This window comes from Haplochromis burtoni, unplaced genomic scaffold (assembly GCF_018398535.1).
Source record: "Haplochromis burtoni strain Fernald_Lab_line unplaced genomic scaffold, NCSU_Asbu1 Contig_90, whole genome shotgun sequence".
In the NCBI taxonomy this organism is placed as follows: domain Eukaryota; kingdom Metazoa; phylum Chordata; class Actinopteri; order Cichliformes; family Cichlidae; genus Haplochromis; species Haplochromis burtoni.
Window position 1 is genome coordinate 1156654 of NW_024582451.1, and position 18958 is coordinate 1175611.

The 18958-nt window shown below is 40.5% G+C and overlaps 2 protein-coding genes across 7 annotated transcripts in view; both read left to right on the forward strand.

Annotated features, from left to right (window-relative positions):
- The window catches only part of clk2a (CDC-like kinase 2a), a 20554-nt gene extending 5153 nt beyond the window's left edge, over window positions 1-15401 (forward strand). Inside the window, exons 1-13 of one of the 6 annotated variants that reach the window (XM_005927634.3) lie at window positions 4594-4720; window positions 6978-7177; window positions 7298-7577; window positions 8642-8732; window positions 9601-9667; window positions 10847-10963; window positions 11112-11278; window positions 11748-11842; window positions 12168-12297; window positions 13273-13355; window positions 13662-13741; window positions 13853-13943; window positions 14110-15401. In XM_005927634.3, coding sequence (XP_005927696.1) covers window positions 4718-4720; window positions 6978-7177; window positions 7298-7577; window positions 8642-8732; window positions 9601-9667; window positions 10847-10963; window positions 11112-11278; window positions 11748-11842; window positions 12168-12297; window positions 13273-13355; window positions 13662-13741; window positions 13853-13943; window positions 14110-14298 — 1593 coding nt within the window. In that variant the 5' untranslated portion in view covers window positions 4594-4717 and the 3' untranslated portion in view covers window positions 14299-15401. The other 5 variants (XM_005927637.3, XM_005927633.3, XM_014335266.2 and 2 more) reach the window with 5 other exon arrangements.
- Window positions 15402-15705: 304 nt separating this feature from the next.
- On the forward strand, window positions 15706-18902 carry si:ch211-81a5.8 (uncharacterized protein LOC560648 homolog). The gene is made up of 4 exons (XM_042222658.1): window positions 15706-17405; window positions 17608-17967; window positions 18276-18363; window positions 18440-18902. The coding sequence occupies exons 2-4, from the start codon at window positions 17747-17749 to the stop codon at window positions 18599-18601; spliced, it is 471 nt and encodes a 156-aa protein (XP_042078592.1). The 5' UTR covers window positions 15706-17405; window positions 17608-17746; the 3' UTR covers window positions 18602-18902.
- Window positions 18903-18958: the final 56 nt, after the last annotated feature.

The following is an 18958-nucleotide window of genomic DNA, read 5'->3' on the forward strand; positions in this document are numbered from 1 at the left end:
ATACTCATTTGCCTAATAATTCTGCACTCCCTGTATGTCCACTGTGAGCGACCATCTTTGAACACAGGCGGTGGTTTACGACACCAACTCTCTGCCATCTATAATCCAGTTTTGAATTCTCTCCCCAGACGCCTTAACGCCCACCACATCCTGGGCCATCTGACCTCAGGAATTCGCATGATAAGGTGGGGCCAGGTTTCACAATGAGCTCACCCGAAACGCTGGCTGATTGGGACCCACACCCAGTTTCACACCTTGGCTCAGGCGATTAGAGGATCATCAAGGGGTCCTTTTGTCCCTCTGCGGGGGGATACTCCAACTAGGTTTAAATCTGGGACTCTCCACCATTTGACCTTAGAATTGAAGAAGCTTCTCGGATGAGAGGTGAAACGTCTCCAAGCAATTTAAAGAAGTCCAGACGCTTTTCTTTGCAAGCTCCTTTGACCGTGATAGAAAGAGGAACTTCTCTGTCTATTTTTAGCTTTCTAAATGAATATCTACTGTAATTGACATATATCATAATTTATTAATAATTTATTCTTGCAAGGAAGCAAAAGCATAAAAATTTCATGCAAGTGCTTGAATAGGGTAGTCCCTGCTGAGCTTTTAATGACATTTAGTTAATCCCACCTACTTTGCCTTAAAACTGTCCCACAATAACACGTCCTTCTACAGGCTTCTAACAATGTGTGTTGTGATAAGTAGATAACCTTTTTTTTTTTTTGCAACCTGGGCACTAAGTGTACTGAGTGTATCCTTTACTTTTTATACAATGCACACTAACTAGAACATTGCATAACATATTAAGATATAAGATAAAAAATTTAAGAAAAAAAAAGTTGTTTTGGCTTTCTTTAAAAGACACGATTTTGTTCTAAATGTGATGATTCTTTATGTATTTATGATGGCATGGATGCCATCCATCCATCCATTTTCCTATCCGAGGCAGCAGCCTAAGCAGAAAAGCCCAGACCTCCCTCTCCCCGGCTACCTCCTCCAGCTTGTATGGGGGAACACCAAGGCATTCCCAGGCCAGCCAAGAGATATCATCTCTCCAGCGTGCCTGGGTCTGCCCTGGGGCTTCTTCCCGGTGGGACATGCCGGAACACCTCACCAAGGAGGCATCCTTGTCAGATGCCCGAACCACCTCAGCTGGCTGCTTTTGATGTGGAGGAGTAGTGGCTCTACTCTGAGCCCCTCCCAGATGGCCAACTCCTCACCCTATCTCTAAGGGAGAGGTCAGCCACCCTTCGGAGAAAGCTAATTTCTGCTGCTTGTATCCGCGATCTCGATCTTTTAGTCACTGCACTAGTGAACAAAACCCAGAGATACTTAAGCACCTCCACTCGGGGAAGTTACTTGTCTCTGACCTGGAGTGGCAACTCAACCGTTTTTCTGGCTGAGGACCGTGGTCCCCCTTTTCCCCAGACTCTGCTTCCTCTACGAAAGATGTGTCAGTGGGATTAAGAAGTATTCCTTCCACCGCACGACAATATTCTTAGTCAAAGTCAGCAGTGCTCCACCTGCACTATACACAGTGCAGGTAGAGCACGACTTTCCCCTCCTGAGTCGCCTGATGATTTGCCAGAATCTCTTCCGAGGCATGAATGTGCTATGTTAAATATCAGAGCCTGTACACTGGTTACTTTCTCTGTGTTTTCTATCTTCTCTTCATTCATTTCTCTTTGTTTTTGTCATTCAGGTCTGTGGCTGCATGTGAGGATACTGTCAAGAAACTTTACTCATTGTTGGAATGGGAGTACAGCGACACAGATTTGGACGATGACAATAACCAAGCAAGCTGTGGTAAAGCAAAATTGAATTAAAAAATGTGCACTTGGTAGGTTTGTTTGAAAGCTACAATTTAACCTGTGATTTTTACTGTTTTTAGGACAAGCATCACCACTGTCATGCGAGTCTGCTCCCTCAGAAACTCAAGTCCACAGACCTCTGGCTTCTGATGGCTCGGCTTCTTTTTCATCTAAGCCAAAAGACAGCGAAAAACAAGAAAGAGTTCTGAGAAAAAAACACCCTCTCGCTTTGAAGAGCCCAGTAGTGGTCCTGACCAGAATGACTGGATCTCAAATGACCAGCTCTCTATCTCCTCCATCACCTCAGAATCACTGGAGTGAAGATGAGTCTTTAGGCACTGATGGGTCTGACATGCAGTGGGAACCCAGCGGAGACTCGAGTGATACCGACTTTTCTATTTCAAGTACACGTTCAAACAAGAGGAAAAAAATGGCCAAAAAGAATGGAAAACACACTAAGAATGACACAACACATCAGGAGAGAAGAAACTCCATCAGAAGCGGAGCAAAGACATCGACTCTGACAACAAACGCAGAAAGCAGCGCCAAAAGCAGCCCAGTGAAAACACTGACGCGGCAAGCGGGTACAGTTCCTGATGCAAAAGGCAAAACGGCAAAGTCATCACAAGCCGACACAAACGCAAGTGCTGAGAGCAAGGCAACGAAAACATCGACAAAACCAGCAAGCGCTTCAGGTAATGACCACAAAATATACATTATGGAAAAACATAAAAAACTCCATGTACGCCCTTTTTTTTTTTGCCCAGATCTTAGGTTTATGTGGGGATTTGTGTGTTTTTAAGCTGATTTAAAGCTGTATTATATTGTTGAAGAGTAGAAAATATTGGCAAATTTAAAGATCTTGCTTTGTACACTGAGGAACAGATCACTACCAGATTTCCAAACACAGAAATCACAAGATCTATCCAATCGTCAAATGACATTTTGCTCCTTTTACGCCGACAGGAGTAACTCCTGTAACCACTGTATCAGCTGCTTCTCAGTCCTCATCCACAAAGACCCCTGCTGCGGTGCCACAAAAACAGATCACTGTGGACATGAAGGTCCTGGCCAGAAAGAGGCCTTTGAGCTGGCATCCAGGGACAATTGTTGAAATAATAACAAAGGGTAAGAATAATAAAGAAAAGACTCTACTGGTAAGCACAAAGCAGATTGTAAAGTTTCACATTTGTCTTTAGCTTGACAGCTACTCGTCGATTAAAGACGTCTTGTTTTGTGTAGTTGGGAATGTTGGTTGACATTTAATCAGTGTAATCTGTGAAATGGCTTTGAGGTAGTGAGTACGTTAAGCAATGAATTGCATTTATTTGGAGACATTCTGTAGCTCTGTTGACACTGATTGTCATCAGGATGTCACGGCAAGCAGAGCTCGACACACTGTTGCTCTGGTGGCTAAGATAACAAAAATGTTAAACTTCAAAGTAAACAAAAGAAATTATGTGATGCTAAAGGAAGGTATGTTTCTTACATATCCGTGTCCCATAGTTGAGGCTAGACTAGCAACGTTTAGATTTTTTTTTCTTTCTACTCTTTTTTTTTTTTCTTCTATGTTTTGTTGAGTGGTTGTGGTTGTGGTTGTTGTTATTACACACACCATGCGATATGACATATGAGTGACATTACCACAGTTTAAAGTTTGTTGGTGTTTGGGCCTCACCAACTGAATTCCTCTGACAGCACATTTTGACACAGATTGTGATGCTGTAACTTAACAGCTGGCGCTTAAGCGCTTTTGATTACTCTCTCAAAGAAAATAGATACATTTGATATGAGAAAAAAACCCATTTAATTTAACAAATGCACCTGTATTTGACATTTCTTCTTTCAAGAAAAGCAGTACGTAGAAGCAAATGTGGTATAATCTGAAGTGTTTCCAATGTTTCTTTAATCATTTCAGAAGACGGCAGGGTGAAATACAAGGTCAACTTTAAGGAGAAGGGGAGGAGCCTAGTGTCTGGTCACCACATTGCCTTTGAACACATGCCAAAGGTGAATGAGTTGCTTGTCGGTGCGCGTGTGGTGGTCCGGAGCAAAGACGACCAGTTCGTGCCTGGTTTCATGGCAGAGGTCCCCTCCAGAAAAAACCGCATGAGGTTAGTGTGTTTTACTCTGGTGATAAATTCAGATTGTGAAGGTGGGAAAAAAATGTAAAATTGCTTTTAATTTTTATATTCCAGGTTCCTGATTTTTACTGATGATCACACTCCAGTGTATGCTAGCTTACGTGCAATGCACATGGTTTGCAAACCGCGTAAGTTCAGGTTATTTATGGTTGTCTGTCTCTGTGTTAGTCCTGTGACAGACTAGCGATCTGTCCAGGTGTACCCCGCCTGTCGTCTTATGACAGCTGGTGTCGTCAAGTCCATAATATCTAATTTTATAAAATCCAGAATCCCAATTCTTCTATACTTGCTGTCCACAGCAGCTGCTATTATAATACTGCTACTAAGAAGATTTTCCATTTTCTATGACAGTGGAGAACCCTTTGGATGATATCCTAGATGAAAAGCACAAGCTTTTCATGCAGAATTATTTAAAGAAGTGGCCATATCCACCCATGACGCAGTACCATGTCGGACAGACTGTAAACGTGGAACGTAACGGATTCCTGCAGAGGTGTAAAGTACTGGAGATCGACTGCAGTTTGATGGAAGTTGTTTTTCTGGTCTGTTCCATCTTAAGTTGTTCCTGTTTTTTTTTAAATCCTGTTATATTTATTTCAATTGTGTGACTTACTGTAGTGTGTTCATTTCATGTTTAGGATGATGATCATAAGGAGTGGATCTACCGAGGCTCCAGTTGCTTGGAACAAATGATTTGTGTGAATGAGAATTTAAATAAGACTTAAAAGGAGGACGGGCGGAAGAGTAACACTACCTCAGTCAATGGTAAACTACTTTCGTATGTGGAGAAAAATTATGTTATCCTGGTTATCCCTGCTGGCTTATTAGTCTCTCTGTTTCCCTGTTTTGTGTGCTTTAGAGCCATCACCATCATCAAACTGATGGACTATGAGGATGCTTTAAGTTTGTCCTACTGTGCCTTTCTCTTACTCCTGGGGATAATGCCTTCAGGTCATGCAGATGCGACTGATGCAAATGTATTCATTTTATAACAGATTTTGTACAGCTGGACGAAAATAAAAATTTCTAAGTAGGTTCAAACTTATTATGTGTTAATCTGAAAAAGGGAAAAAGAGGGCATCTTTTATATGTGTGTGTCTCCAAGGTCTGCAGCTCATTTTCAAGTTGTTTTTACCAAAGAAATAAATCAAAATGTTTGTAATAAAACTACAAGGAATTAAAATCAAAATGTGTGACTTAACATGTAAAAGCTTATAAAAGCAAGAATGCCGCCATCTGCCTCCATCTCACCTCCATTATATTCACTATCCTTCATCTACACGTCTAAACCATCTCATCCTTTCCTCCTAAATCTGTTCACTGCCCTTTCTCCATAGTAATTTGTATACCACCACAGGTATGTCATTTTAAAAGGTTTAAAACAGTAAGTCAAATATTTGGACATGGAGAAAACAAAAGTTAAAAGGTAGCTGATAAAAATCAGCTGTCCATAATTTAATAAGGACTTGTAACGGTTGTAGGTTGGGGTGGTAATTCCTCACTAGTTCCTTGTGGATGTCTACCTTCGAACAGGAGTAGCCACATTTGAGCACAGGAGGGCGGTACGAGCGCCGAATTGAACCAGAACTAGCTGTACTAAGCAGACAGAAAAAAAACTGGCTAGGTGATAGCAAAAGAGCTTTGAACATCGAGCTGGCGAGAAGGTAGAGGAGAAAAGTGGAACGCCACCACGGATTTTTTGTGGGATAAACGTACAGGGCTCGCTGCTAAAACGGTAAACACCGTGTTTATTTAAATAAGCTACATAGCGATTCTGCAGTTAGCGCGGCTGCTAGCGTAAGTAGCAAGTTAGCTTGACGAACGCAGCTAAGTTAAGATGGCGGTCAAATTATTTACATTAGCTAGTTGCTAGCAGTGCATGCTAATAGATACTACGTCGCTTGTTGATTAGTTACTTCTCTCCTGGCTTTGAAATGTTGGTGCTGTTAGTAAATGGGCTGGTGTGTTAAAGATGCTTAATTTTACTAATCCATGCAGAGATTAACGACCTTAACGGTAATTTAGCTTTACGTTTAACGAGTGTTGCATCGTCTTGGAATGTGTGTAAACAGCATAGGCAACGCTTAATGAGTAGCCACGATCAATTTATTAACTTGGCATTTACTTGTGCTTTCACTCTGCGTTGGATAAAGCTCAACTGAACTCATTTGCTCTAATAATTACTTCTGACTACAGTGCTAATGGCTTTGCAATGGTTTGATGCACCGCTGTGTGGTTTGGGGGTTGTCAAGTTTATTATGGTCATGCAACAGGGTTATTATAGCTATATCATCTCATTTGAACGCTGTTCTTCTTATTTTCAGTATTTTCAGACCCGTTGCAATAGTTTTGCACATAGTTTTAGGTCCTTTGGAAAATTTTGTTGCCTTTTTAGGCATGAAGGAAAGTTGAACTGTTGTTCTGAGGGTGGCCTCCTATATAACCACGTTTACAGAAATGTCTAGTTCTAGGTTAAGGGTAGTTTAATTAAACAGTAAAAATAATATTTACACTTGTCATGCAGTTGAACGTATGATGCTAAAAGTGCCTGTTTCCAAGTTGACAATAAAGTTTGTTATGAAATTGTCTTTTTACTTTCAATTTAAATTCTTAAAACATAACGACAGTTAAATCAGGGAACCCAGAAGACTCGCGAGACTTCTGGATTGTGCGGAGTTCAAATTACTTAAGGTTTAATACGTTTTTATTGGCGAAAGGTCAAAAAATAAAAAGTAAAGGGAGTATTGTTCAGTAAGGTAACACCGATTTTTGCTTTGTGAACCCATATGTGGAAAAGCTGTGCTGATATACACAGTCCTGATTTGAGCCTTTGGGGAATAACTCTGAACTTTACGGTATTGTGGGGGGTCTGTAATTACACACGAGAAACGTGCAGGTATTTAGTCCCTCAAATCCCATGAGTTTGGCAGTGATCAGCTGCTCCAATAATTTGAATGTAAGGAGTGACTTTCCTTAAACATATTTTGGTACTCTGTGCTAATTTGTTTCCTTTTTACACCAGATGCCTCACACAAGACGATACTCGTCCTCGGAAAGAGACAGTCGAGCCAGCTACCAGGATCGTTACAGAGACCGAGACAGAGGGCGAAGACATCGACACAGAAGAACGCCGACTTACTCCTCCAGCAGTGACAGAGAAAGGGACCGAGACAGGAGGGGACGTGGACACAGACAGGAAGGAAGCTATGTACGGTCACGGAGGTGCGTTATGGTCAAATTAGCTTGGGCTTTTACTCTTTCATGTTATATTTAACCCTCTTTCACTTTATTATTGGTTGCCAGTCCTAAGGTTTTGGGATATTTCTCTGCTCACTTATTCAGTCGCAGCTATGACAATCGGTCAGTGGAACAACGACCGTTTGACAGAAGATACTGCGAGGGATACAGACGGTTTGATCAGAGCAGAGAACGCGACAGAGACAGGGAGCCACATGGAGCAGCCGAAAGTTACTATCCACGTGACTTCTCGCCGAACATGTACGACTACAGACGCGGCCGTGAGAGGGAGCGTGAACAAGAAGAGTCGTACCGGAGGAAAGGCAGCAGGCGTAAGCACAAACGAAGGCGGCGTAGAACCAGGTCCTATAGCGCATCCTCCTCGGTGAGTACAGCCAGACCTGAGTTTGTGCTTTAAGTCCTCATCCTCTACCTCCACCTCCTGTTTCTTTCACTCAGCTCTCTCTGCCTCTGTCCTGTCCTAACCTTTTCTTTACAGCCCCTAGATTTGGTAAGTAGTAAAACCTTTATGATTTATTTTTGTTCTGTCACAGGGGTTTTATTATATTTGTGAATAGGTGGGTTTGGCTCTAATTGGCTCTTTTTTTTCAAAAATTCTTTCTCCTTTTTATGGTAGAGCATTTTCATTTTTATACAGACACTTTTTAGTACTTCAGCCACTATTTTGTCACCGATAATTGTTACTGTAATTTATTACTTTATTTTTTTTTTTATTCATAAGAGGGCAGAAAGCCTTGTGATTTTTGTTTTGGCTCTTGCAATTATTATTATTATTATTATTTTTTTTTTAATGATGAAAAAAGTGAAAATGTTCTGCCAACCATGGTGCATTAGATTTTTATTAAAATTTATTGGCATTTAAAATGAGTTGGCTCTAGTTATTTCTTTTTGTGTGGGGTGTGGTTAATCACACCTGTTAAGTATTATTATGAACATAAATGAGGAAAAGGTTTGAATTTGATGTAGTATAACTGCTGGGATTATCTTTAAAGAAGTCCTGCTTGAATGTTTATGGCGTTGTTATTTTATCTTTCATCTTGTTGCAAAGTTTTGAAGTAGTTATATATATTATTGTTTTAATTGGTTGTTGCGTTGATGAATGGATGTGCCAGTTGCTTCCTTGTTTGTAAGCAGCTGTGGTTTAAAGGTAGGGGGGCGGGAGAGGAGCAGAGGACAACATGTGATCTTTGACTTGTTCCCTTGCACTATATCCCTATCGTTATATATTTCCTTCACGTGGTGTCATGCGTGAATCGCCCAATGACCATGAAACCCACCTACAACCACAACTACATCAACTACCACCCTCCTCCTCCCTCCTCATCCACCTGTGCCACCTGACGCCGTGGCTGCGGCTGCCCCTGAAACCCCCCCTGTCCCCTTCGGTCGTGTTGTGACCTGCTGATGGCCGTTTGGGTGTGAATACAGCGGAGCAACAGCCGGACGCGTGCACTGAGTGTGAGGGACGACGAGGAAGGGCACCTGATCTGTCGGAGTGGGGACGTCCTGCAAGAGAGATGTACTCACTGCCACTACTCTATCGTAACCCTTCTCCATATGAGTATTAAAGCATAGAGCATTTACATGACATGGGGAGTGCCTGATGATCATGATCATGATGATGATGATGCCTTGCTAGAATGCTCTTCGCTCTAGCTGAAATAGCAGGGTGGATTGCAAGAATGTTGAAGATTTTAGGAGGGACTTTAGATACAATCTGCTTTTTTTTTTTTTTTTTTTTTTTTCTAAGATTTTTAAGCTGTGGAGCATTTCCTTTATGTTTCACAGGTTATTTGACTTTCCTAAACTTAGAAATCCAATTTGCAGCTGTTTGTTTATGTTGCGCTTTAGCTTACAACTCAGTTACAGTTTTAAATCTGTAACTTAAGCTAGATGTTTTTCACTCGGATGGTTTCAGGGTCACATCACTTATTTAGCAAATTTCACTAAGGTTAGAACAACCAGTGCACATTTTAAGACTTTCTTTACATTAAACGCTTCATTTGAGAATGATTACAATACATATTATTTTTAATGTTTCAAGTTTATACAGCATTTGTATCGTTTTGGGCAAAGACAAAAGGATGCACTCTAATAGGTTCAATGACTGCAAATTGGTAATCAAAGGAAGGGAGTGCTTTATGTTTGCCCCCTTTGGTTTACATCATAACACCATTTAGTTACCATAGCCTTACGCGCAACGTTTTAAGCCTGCCAGACTCAGTAGGCAGCAATTCGGAAAGGGGATGGGCGCTAGCACTGATTCGCCTGTCTACACTTTTGCATTGTGTATTCCTGCACGAGTCCACATTTCTAATGCTTCTTTTTTTCCCCCCCCCCGCTCTCCCTCTCTTGTTTTTTTTTTTTCTCTTTGTACTGTGTTGCAGATGAGATTGTCAGCACTTTGGGGGAAGGTACCTTTGGCAGGGTGATGCGGTGCATTGACCATCGCAGGTGTGTGAGCTCTCAGTCTCTGGGTGTCTTAGTAGTTCATTAGGGAATTGTTGTTTCCTCAGCAACAAGAAACAAAAGCCTCTCCGTGCATGTTTTGGGCTGTGATATTAGGATACATCAGAGGTGTTTAACCCATTTTTAGTACATGGGCAACATGTAGCCTGTATTGAGCAGGGTGGACCAGTACCAGGATTGCATAAAACCCTCTGTAGGAGAAAGAAACTACCTCTCTAAATGTCTTTTATTTATGGTTACAGCCACATGTATTTTGGGAAAAAATAGCCTTTTCTATCCATTTTGCCTTGACCTTTGAAAAACTCATGCCAGGGTGAAGGTTTTTGAGAAGTTTGTTTCTACTTTTACATGTGAATAAGGAAAACTGATTTCCAGGCTGTGCACCTTTATTTTCTTTTTTTGATGTCTCACTGTGTTATTGTTTGTAGGCTTTTGATTGGCCAGAATTTCTTCAGAGATAGTGATGATGAACAGCCTGAAATTTCATAAGAAAAATAATTAGTCTTAAATTATCGTTATGAATGTTGCTGTACCTGTGCAATACAATTTATGGACCACTGTGAATCAATGACAGCACAAAGGATTTACATAGTTTTTTTATTAAGGTAAACGGTGTTTTATGTTTCAAGTAACTTGTTGAGATTGTTCATTATCGGTAATTTTAGAGTCACATTATCACACCAGACATGGCAGAAAGACATTTCTGATTTTAATTCTGGTTCTGTTCACCACATCGTGATGTATACTGAAAATCAGCTCAAGAGTATTTTAGTCCCCTGTGACTGTGAGCCCCTCATGTGAACAGGGGCTATTTGTGCTTCTCTCCCTGCGGAAGATTTATTTTCTTGTGACAGAGCTAGAAATGTCCATCAGTTCATGTTCATGCCCAGGGCCTTAAGATCGTGATGTACCGTCGTTATGGGTTAATGTCTTTTTTTTTTTTTTTTTCCCCCGTCCTATAAATAACTTGATAATTGGAGCCTTTGCTCTCATAGCCAGGCGGTTAACTACTCTGTCTTGAATCTATAAATAAACAAGTGCTAGTGTTTAGCATTCAGGGCTGCACACAGGGATTACATAAAAAAAAAAAAAATAAATAAATTAAGGCATGTTGTGTGTTTCATCACGCTAGTGTTTGTATTCATAATCTCTTGTGTTGTACAGGGGAGGAGCCCACGTTGCTCTGAAAATTATCAAGAATGTGGAGAAATACAAGGAAGCAGCTCGCTTGGAGATCAATGTACTGGAGAAGATCAATGAAAAGGATCCGGATAACAAATTGTGAGTTCTGACTCAGTCATACGGCACTGTGGTTAAACCTGTATTGCTTAGTGTCTTGTGTTCACTCCGAGGTTTAAGCTGGTTTACGTGATTGAAGTGAATTTGTCAGCTCACTCCCTGAACCTCCCATGCTTTGTCTGTCTTGCAGTTTATGTGTACAGATGTATGACTGGTTTGACTACCACGGTCACATGTGCATCTCCTTTGAGCTGCTAGCTCTGAGCACCTTTGACTTTCTGAAGGAAAACAACTACCTGCCCTACTCAATTGGTCACGTCAGACACATGGCCTACCAAATCTGTCTTGCTGTGAAATGTAAGTTGTATCTTTATGGTCTGTGAAATTTACAGATAAATTGGATGGGAATTAGGAATACTGTGAAAAGGGAAGACATTGATTCTTATAACTTGAGCTGTAATTTAGCTTTTGACTTGATGATTATACTTGTTCAAATCATCTGGTGTTTGTGGTAGACATTTACCACAGGAGGGCATCATAGCAAAAAGGGTGTTGGCCCCACTGACTTATCAAGTTTGTCTTTAGTAAATAAAAGCTACATATCCTCACCAAGCCCTTTAACTTGTTTACTGTTGTTAATGTTCACATGTTGGTTTTACTGAGATATTCTAGTAGTGCTTTTCTGATGCTTTTCTATTAGTATTATGATTATGATTAGTATTATATGTTGTAATAAATGGTGAGTAGACAGTTTGTATAAAGTGATGCAAGGTAACTGACAATTTTGAATAACTTAATCAGTGAAGGTTGCTTTTTACCTCCGTAGTTCTCCACGACAATAAGCTGACACATACAGACCTCAAGCCTGAGAACATCCTGTTTGTCAACTCAGACTTCACCATGTCCTACAACGTAGAGAAGGTAAGAGTCAAGGAAAACAGTTTAAAAAAACAAAACAAAAACCCAACAATCATATTTGTTTATAGGCAGGTTGGTTCCAAAACTCAAGGGCTACTTTTTGTTCATTTTACATATGAAGAAAAAAAAAGTTTTTTATGAAAATGTATCACCTTTCTTGTAGGTGGAGGAAAGTTTTCCTGTTACTTATTGCTGGCAGTTATGATGAATAGATATGAAAACACGTGTTGCTATATTTTAAGGGGAAAAAAAGCTAAGCTTCTCTACTGCAGATTTACTCCTGAGAGAAAGATGGGCATTTCTGAAAAACATGCGTGTCATCTTCCAGAAACGAGAGGAGCGGACTGTTAAGAGCACGGCAGTACGCGTGGTGGACTTTGGCAGTGCCACATTTGACCACGAGCACCACAGCACCATTGTGTCCACGCGGCATTACCGTGCCCCTGAGGTCATATTAGGTGAGAACTGCTATAGATGTGCAGTAGATGGTTTTGTGATTATATCCACAAATCTTTGGCCCAGTCACATGAGCAGCTGTGGCTTTTTCAGTTGACACAATATGCTTTGCCTGGAAGACCAAAAGTTTACTTTGAAGTTATTTTAAAAAGCAAACAAACAAAAAAAAGAAACTGGTTCAAACAGGCACAGGCTGATTGCTCTGTTAGGAAAAACCAAATGGGATTTATGATATGTGATATTCAAGTATGTGAAATATTCACTTTTACACAAGTGTATCATCAGTGGTACAATAAGTATCTACTGAAAGCAGTTTATGCTGAGATAAATTGGGGCTGGTTGATGCAAGGAGTGCAAAATGACTCGCATCAAAAACAAATTGGATCATTTGAATGTTTTTTGTGTGACTTCAGCAAGCATGCGAATCCTTTCCAGCGTGCATGTTGCTTTAAACTCAATAATGTACTGATAAGTAATTGATGATAAAAGATCAACTGACTGTAACATAATGTTGTTCAAAAACGCGTTCCCGGGCATTATAAGTGGGAGATAGAAACAGAGATTGTGCTGATATATAATTTCTGGTCTGTTAATGACCAAATGACCAAAAACACACTTTGGTGACGGTGCAAACGAAAAACTTTTGGAGGAAAAGAAACCCTTTAAACAGGAAGAAATCTCTGGCAGAACCAGGCTTGATACTCAATATTCACAGTTACCTGGTCCAGCCCCAAGTTATATGCTTTGTCAAAAAGGAAAGTTTTAAGCCTAAACTTAGAAGTAGAGTGTGTGTGTGTGTGTCTGTCTTTCCTGTTAAATTCATTCCCAGTCTTCACTGCAAACACTGAGTGAATCTGGCCAGAAATGGATGTAAATTAAAACGTGGCTGGTTGTGGGAAGCTTACAATCACAAGGTGGTAATCCTGTCCTCTTGTAATCCTGTGGTGGTTTAGTGTACTTATACTTTTGTGTTTCAGAGTTGGGCTGGAGTCATCCCTGCGATGTGTGGAGCATTGGCTGTATCCTGTTTGAGTACTACTTGGGCTTCACTTTGTTTCAGGTACACGGCAGCACACAGTTTGTTTCAGCAGAATACGCCTTTTATTTACTTTTTGTAAACTGATTTATTTGCTGAAATCTCAACTATTAGTTAAAGCTCTAATGGGTCCTTGTAAATGCAAGTGCACAATTATTCAGTGCTGGTAAGAATGAACCCTTGCCACTGGTGAGCTCTCTAAAACCGAAGACACCATATGCAACAGCAGAACCTGAAGTAGTTAAATTCTGATTATCTACTGAATCACTCTCTTCCTTTCTGTGTGAGTCTTTTCCTCTCTCATTCTTGCTTATCTTATATTTTTTGCAGACTCATGACAACAGGGAACATTTGGCTATGATGGAAAGAATCCTGGGACCAGTGCCCTCCAGGATGATTCGTAAGACTCGGTAAGAGAACATAAAAACACAAGTAAAGGAAAAAATGTGAAAAAAATTAAAAATGTGCCTGATGCAAACATATTTTTAAAGCAACATTTTAAACTAATCTTACTCTCTCAGGAAGCAGAAATACTTCTATCGTGGTCGTCTTGATTGGGATGAGAGCTCCTCAGCGGGAAAATATGTTAGAGAAAACTGCAAACCATTACGGGTAAGTGGAGTGAGTGAGAAGGGCATGAATTTGATGATTAGCGGGGATGAAAAGTTCCCTGTATGATGCAAAAGATGTTTCTTGTATTTCATGTTGGAGTTTTTTTTGTTTTTTTTTTATTGCCACTAATTTCCACTTTTTTTTTTTTTTTTCCCCCTTCTTTCAGCGATATCTGCTGTCCGAGGCGGAAGAGCACCACCAGCTGTTTGACCTCATCGAAAGCATGTTGGAGTATGAGCCCTCCAAGAGGCTTGCACTGGCTGACTCTCTAAAACACCCTTTCTTTGAGAACTTAGGGATCAGTGAGGCTGCAGGCACCAAGAGCTGGGAGGGCAACCGGGACATCAGCCGGTGACCCACAACCCTCCAAAGACTGAATGATGAAGGGTTTACAGTCCTTTCTGTGTGGAGCAGTGGGAACTGTTGAATAAATTGGGGCCTCATCTGTCATTAAAGCATGGACACCTTAACTTCTCGCTCCTCTGGCGTCAATCTCTGTAGCCACAAGAGGCATGTTTTTGCAGCAGAGACTAAAAATAAGCCACAGAAGATGTGGGGGAAAGAGTGAAGTCTTTTCTAGTTCTCACCTCGGCAGAGGCAAAAAAAAAATTCTTTAAATGGAAGATTGTTTGTATCCAAAGTAGCCCACTATGCAGCTCCTGTCTTCCTTTAGACTTCTGAAACACCTTCCACCCTTCTTTCTGTTTACCTGTTATTTTAACCAGCATGTAAAGAAAATAAGGAAATGCTACCAGAGTCTGTCATCAAAAAAAGAATCAGCTTTGGAGATGAAAAAGTCTTCCGATTCTGAAGTGAAAGGAAAGGGTTAAAAAAAGGAGACATGGAGAAGAGATTCTGTTATACAAACATCTGATCATTCAAATTGGAAAGTATTGCAAACATCTGTGGCAGAGGCAAGTGTCTCAACTTCTTGTCTACGTTGTTAATTAAAGACTTGCACATAGACTTCTTGTTTTATAAAAGAAATGTCCCCTATATGGAGAATCTGCCATAAATTAGTGGTTTTATTACTATTCACCAGTAATGTAAGAAGATAATAATGACGGGACACTCCCCCTACATGGGTCTTTGCTGCCTCTCTTATATGATAAATATGTTGTCATGCAATGATTTCTGGGTGTGAGAGTGTGTGTCTGTTGGATGGAGTGGGCGACGCGTTTATGTTTTGCTCAGTGGTTTACGTAAGCATTAGTTGTGGGAACATTCCCACTCATTCAAACTCCAATAACTGCCTTTTCCATGTTTGACATTTTTAGACCTGACGTCTTTCTATCGAGGTTAAGCACACAGCCCCTGTTGATGGTATTTATTATGAGTTCTTCTAGGTCATAGTCCCCACCGCCAACCTGTACATGACTTGTTTTTGTATGAAATTAAAGCGTATAAAACTGTATATATGTATTATTGTGTAGAATTAAAGTCCTCCTTGCCAAAGGCTTCTGGTTTCCGCTGTGTCCGTTTGGGCCTGTGATAAAATTAAAGGTGGTTACCATTTCTGTTTCTTACCTCAGCGATGCCTCTGCTGGATGACCTGCGTAGCTGTCACACAGGTCTTTGGATGCTTGAGTGAACAAAAGGAAAATGGTGAGTATTATTTTCTAATTTGAAGTAATTTCTTTAAATCTTTCACATTTTTACTGCAAACTGTCTCTTGGATTCCACTGGCACTAAAAAAAGCTTTCATCTTAATTGAGATGCATGCGATTCATTCATATCAGATTTTATCATTTGCACATTTTACCACCTGCATTTTCAGATTACTGAAGTCTGATTTTATAGCAAATTATTCTGGGGCACTCTTCTCTGGATCATCAGCCACACTTTAGACTATCACTAGAGTCAGGGTCTTTTTAAGTGTATTCTTTTTTTTAAAATGGGATAATTTTCATCCTGGTTTCCAAGTATCTTAACTGTTTAATAGTTTTAGGCATTTTGCATACACTGATAAAATAAAAATAAAAAATCCCTAATGACAGGGTTTTTTGGCAGCGACTGTCGGATGTTTTTCCTCCACCAGTCCTATCCTGTTAACTAATCTCTCTGTCATTACCCTTTTAAGTCTACGCTCAGCTGTCACCTCCTGAGGAGCAGAAGAGAGCTGAGCACAAGATCTGTTGCAACAGGTGTATAGATGGATCGTCATGTAGACTTCCCCACCTGTCAGTACTTTTATTAGTACTTTTATTAACCTCGCTGTCCCCATTCTTTCTCAAACAACAGCAGACCGAATAGAAACCCTGCTATGCATTAACCTTAAGAGAAAATGATAAAACTGAATCTGTTTAATTGAAACTGTGCTTGACTGACATACAAAGATGTGGGATGTAGGTTTTCTGGTCATTTTCTCACGTTTTCTAACAACCTGAGGAATGTCCAGTTCTTTGTGTTAAATGTAAAAACCTTCATATGCAGAATGGAAATAATCTGTATGGTAGAAATGCACTCTTGTAGCATCAAACACAGGTGATTCATAGTGGTGTGGGTGTGGGCAGGCTGAGACTGTCTGAAATTCCACACTAATATAGTATTTAGTATGCTTCAATAATGAGAGTCTTACCCTTAATATGTGTATATAATTGCAGTGTGTAGCAGTACTTTAAATGCATACCATTTCCAGGTAAATATTAGAGTATGTGGCACTGGATACTAGACTAGCGTATAAATCTATAAAAGCAGTGCAGCAGTAACAGGATTTAAGAGGCACAGCTGGCAGCTCAATCTTTATGGTAAATCTTTATAGTGTTTAAAAATAAGGTGCCAATTTGTTAATGATTGCTTGGTCTCGCACAGGTTGTTGGATAACCATTAACACGTGTTAATGGTTAAGTGACATGAACAGTAGTAAAAATATTGAGTATGTAGTGCATGGTTTGGGATTTCAGACACTGTGAATGCTGTTTCTCTCTAGGCCTGAATTTGTCTGAGTTCACTGTGAATGAAGCGAATCTGTGAATGAAATTGATCCTTCCAGTCAATGAAACTGTCTCGTCTTTGGGTAGAAGTCGTCCTCTGTGCGTCATAAAAGCGTCATCCTCCGCCTTCCACTTGATCAGCTCCCATCTGTCAGGCTTCCTCTGACCCTGTTGCCAAATAATTTCATCAGCTGCTAAAATTGACAATGAAAATTTTCAACTAAGTGTAGCTTAGTCGTCGTCAGTCCCCTGGATGTAAATTTTTTAAGCATCTGTTTGCATGTGCAGATTTGTTTGCAGCTACTCTGCTGTTAATGAGATAAGCGACTGTTGCGTCCTCAGTTAATCCAATTTGGAGACCTGCAAGGTCATCAGTCAAATCCACATAAGAGCAGAGCGCTGCGGAGCGGAGGTGTCTACAGGTACACAAGCTGAAGTGCTGGCAGCAGAGCATTAAATGGATCCTTTGCTTTACAGCTTTGACAAATGATACCATCAGCCCATTGTGTCTACAGGAGAACGCATAAAGGTCAGTCATTGTTTCTTTAAACCATGTGCAACATGTTTTGTAAAATTGTGACTTTAGGGTGTTTCTTTTTGATGGACACAGACAAAGATTTTTCCAAATAAAGGATGGATAGTATTCTTTTTCTTTTTCTTTTTTCTTTTTTTTTTTTAAATTTCAATATAGAGGTATTAAAGTTTTCTCTGCTTGTACTTTTTATTTGCAGATTACAGTCTCCAATAAAAGCCTCACTTCTGCTGAATATTTATCTCAAAAAAAGAGGTGCACCTTCATGCTGATATTGCCTTATTAAATACTCGGAAAAGTCTACCTGATAAATCAAGCGACATCTACAAACACTGCAAATGGATTCCTTAATGTCACTGGGCGCTCCCCTGAAGCAGTTCACCAGCTGTGTGTCGGGGAAAAGCACCGCCAAGAGGGGCGCCGGGAGGAGCCAGTCTGTCCGCAGAAGCAGCTTCACCCGCAGGAGGAGCTTCAGCAGGAGGAGAAGCGTTCCCTGCAACAGCCAAAAAGTGCCAGACTCCTGGCTCAGAGCTTACCAGGATGAACTGAAGAGGGAAAGGTAAAAATAAATAAATAAATTAAACAGAAGCATTCATGTGATTGATTGAATTTCAGTTTTTAATGTGGTTTTGCCAGGGTGTGTGGAGTTTTTCACGATCACTTTTAGCTTTCTTTGCAATACAATAAAGAGGAGTTAGAGTTGCTGTTGTATTTTAAGAAAACAATGATTTTCAGTTACTATCTTGTCATCAAGCTAAGACTCTTGGCCAGACAGACCTGGCTTAGTGAGGATAAGACTCTTCCTCACATGAATAAGCTCCTCGCCCATGTGCCACGCTAAATGTTGCTCTTTGCTGTTTGCCAAAGGAAACGTCAGCAAGCCATGCTAGCCAAGAAGAACGCTGAAAGGGCTGTCAGGAAAACTCACTTCAGGAGCCATCACTGCCTCCCACGGGTAAGTGAGCAGCTACATTCAAATGCTACTGACTTATCAGCGTGTCATTATCTAACCTGAACACCTGTGCCTGCAGCAGAGCAACGCTTCCAGGAGGAAACCGACCCCGGCCAAGGACGACTCCTTCTTTGGAGCCTTTCAGGGCCTCAGTCTGGATGGATTGATGGGGGCTACTAATGCATCCCCTGCTGTGACGGCGCCTGGTGCTGGTGCAGGAGATCAGTGCAAAGTCATGTGAGATGGGACGTGTAAAGACGTTTAGATTTTTTCCAATGAGCCGCATGCTTTTGCAAATTTTTCTGCAAATGAGACTGGATGGAGAAAATGAGACTGGCTCTCACCATGTAACCCAAGAGGACGGGAAACATATTTATATTACTCTGTATTTTCTGAAGTATTCTTTTTCCTTTGGCAGACAATGCTGCTTATTTTGATGTTTGTTTTACAAATTATAGACTGTAGCTATCACCATTGTTTCATGGTGTTTGCTGAGTACAACTGCAAAGAAAACTGAATTATTAAACTTTTATTTTATTTTCCCACTGTTCATTTTCAGTCTTTTTTTTTTTTTCCATTTTGTCCTTAAAAAAAGCCA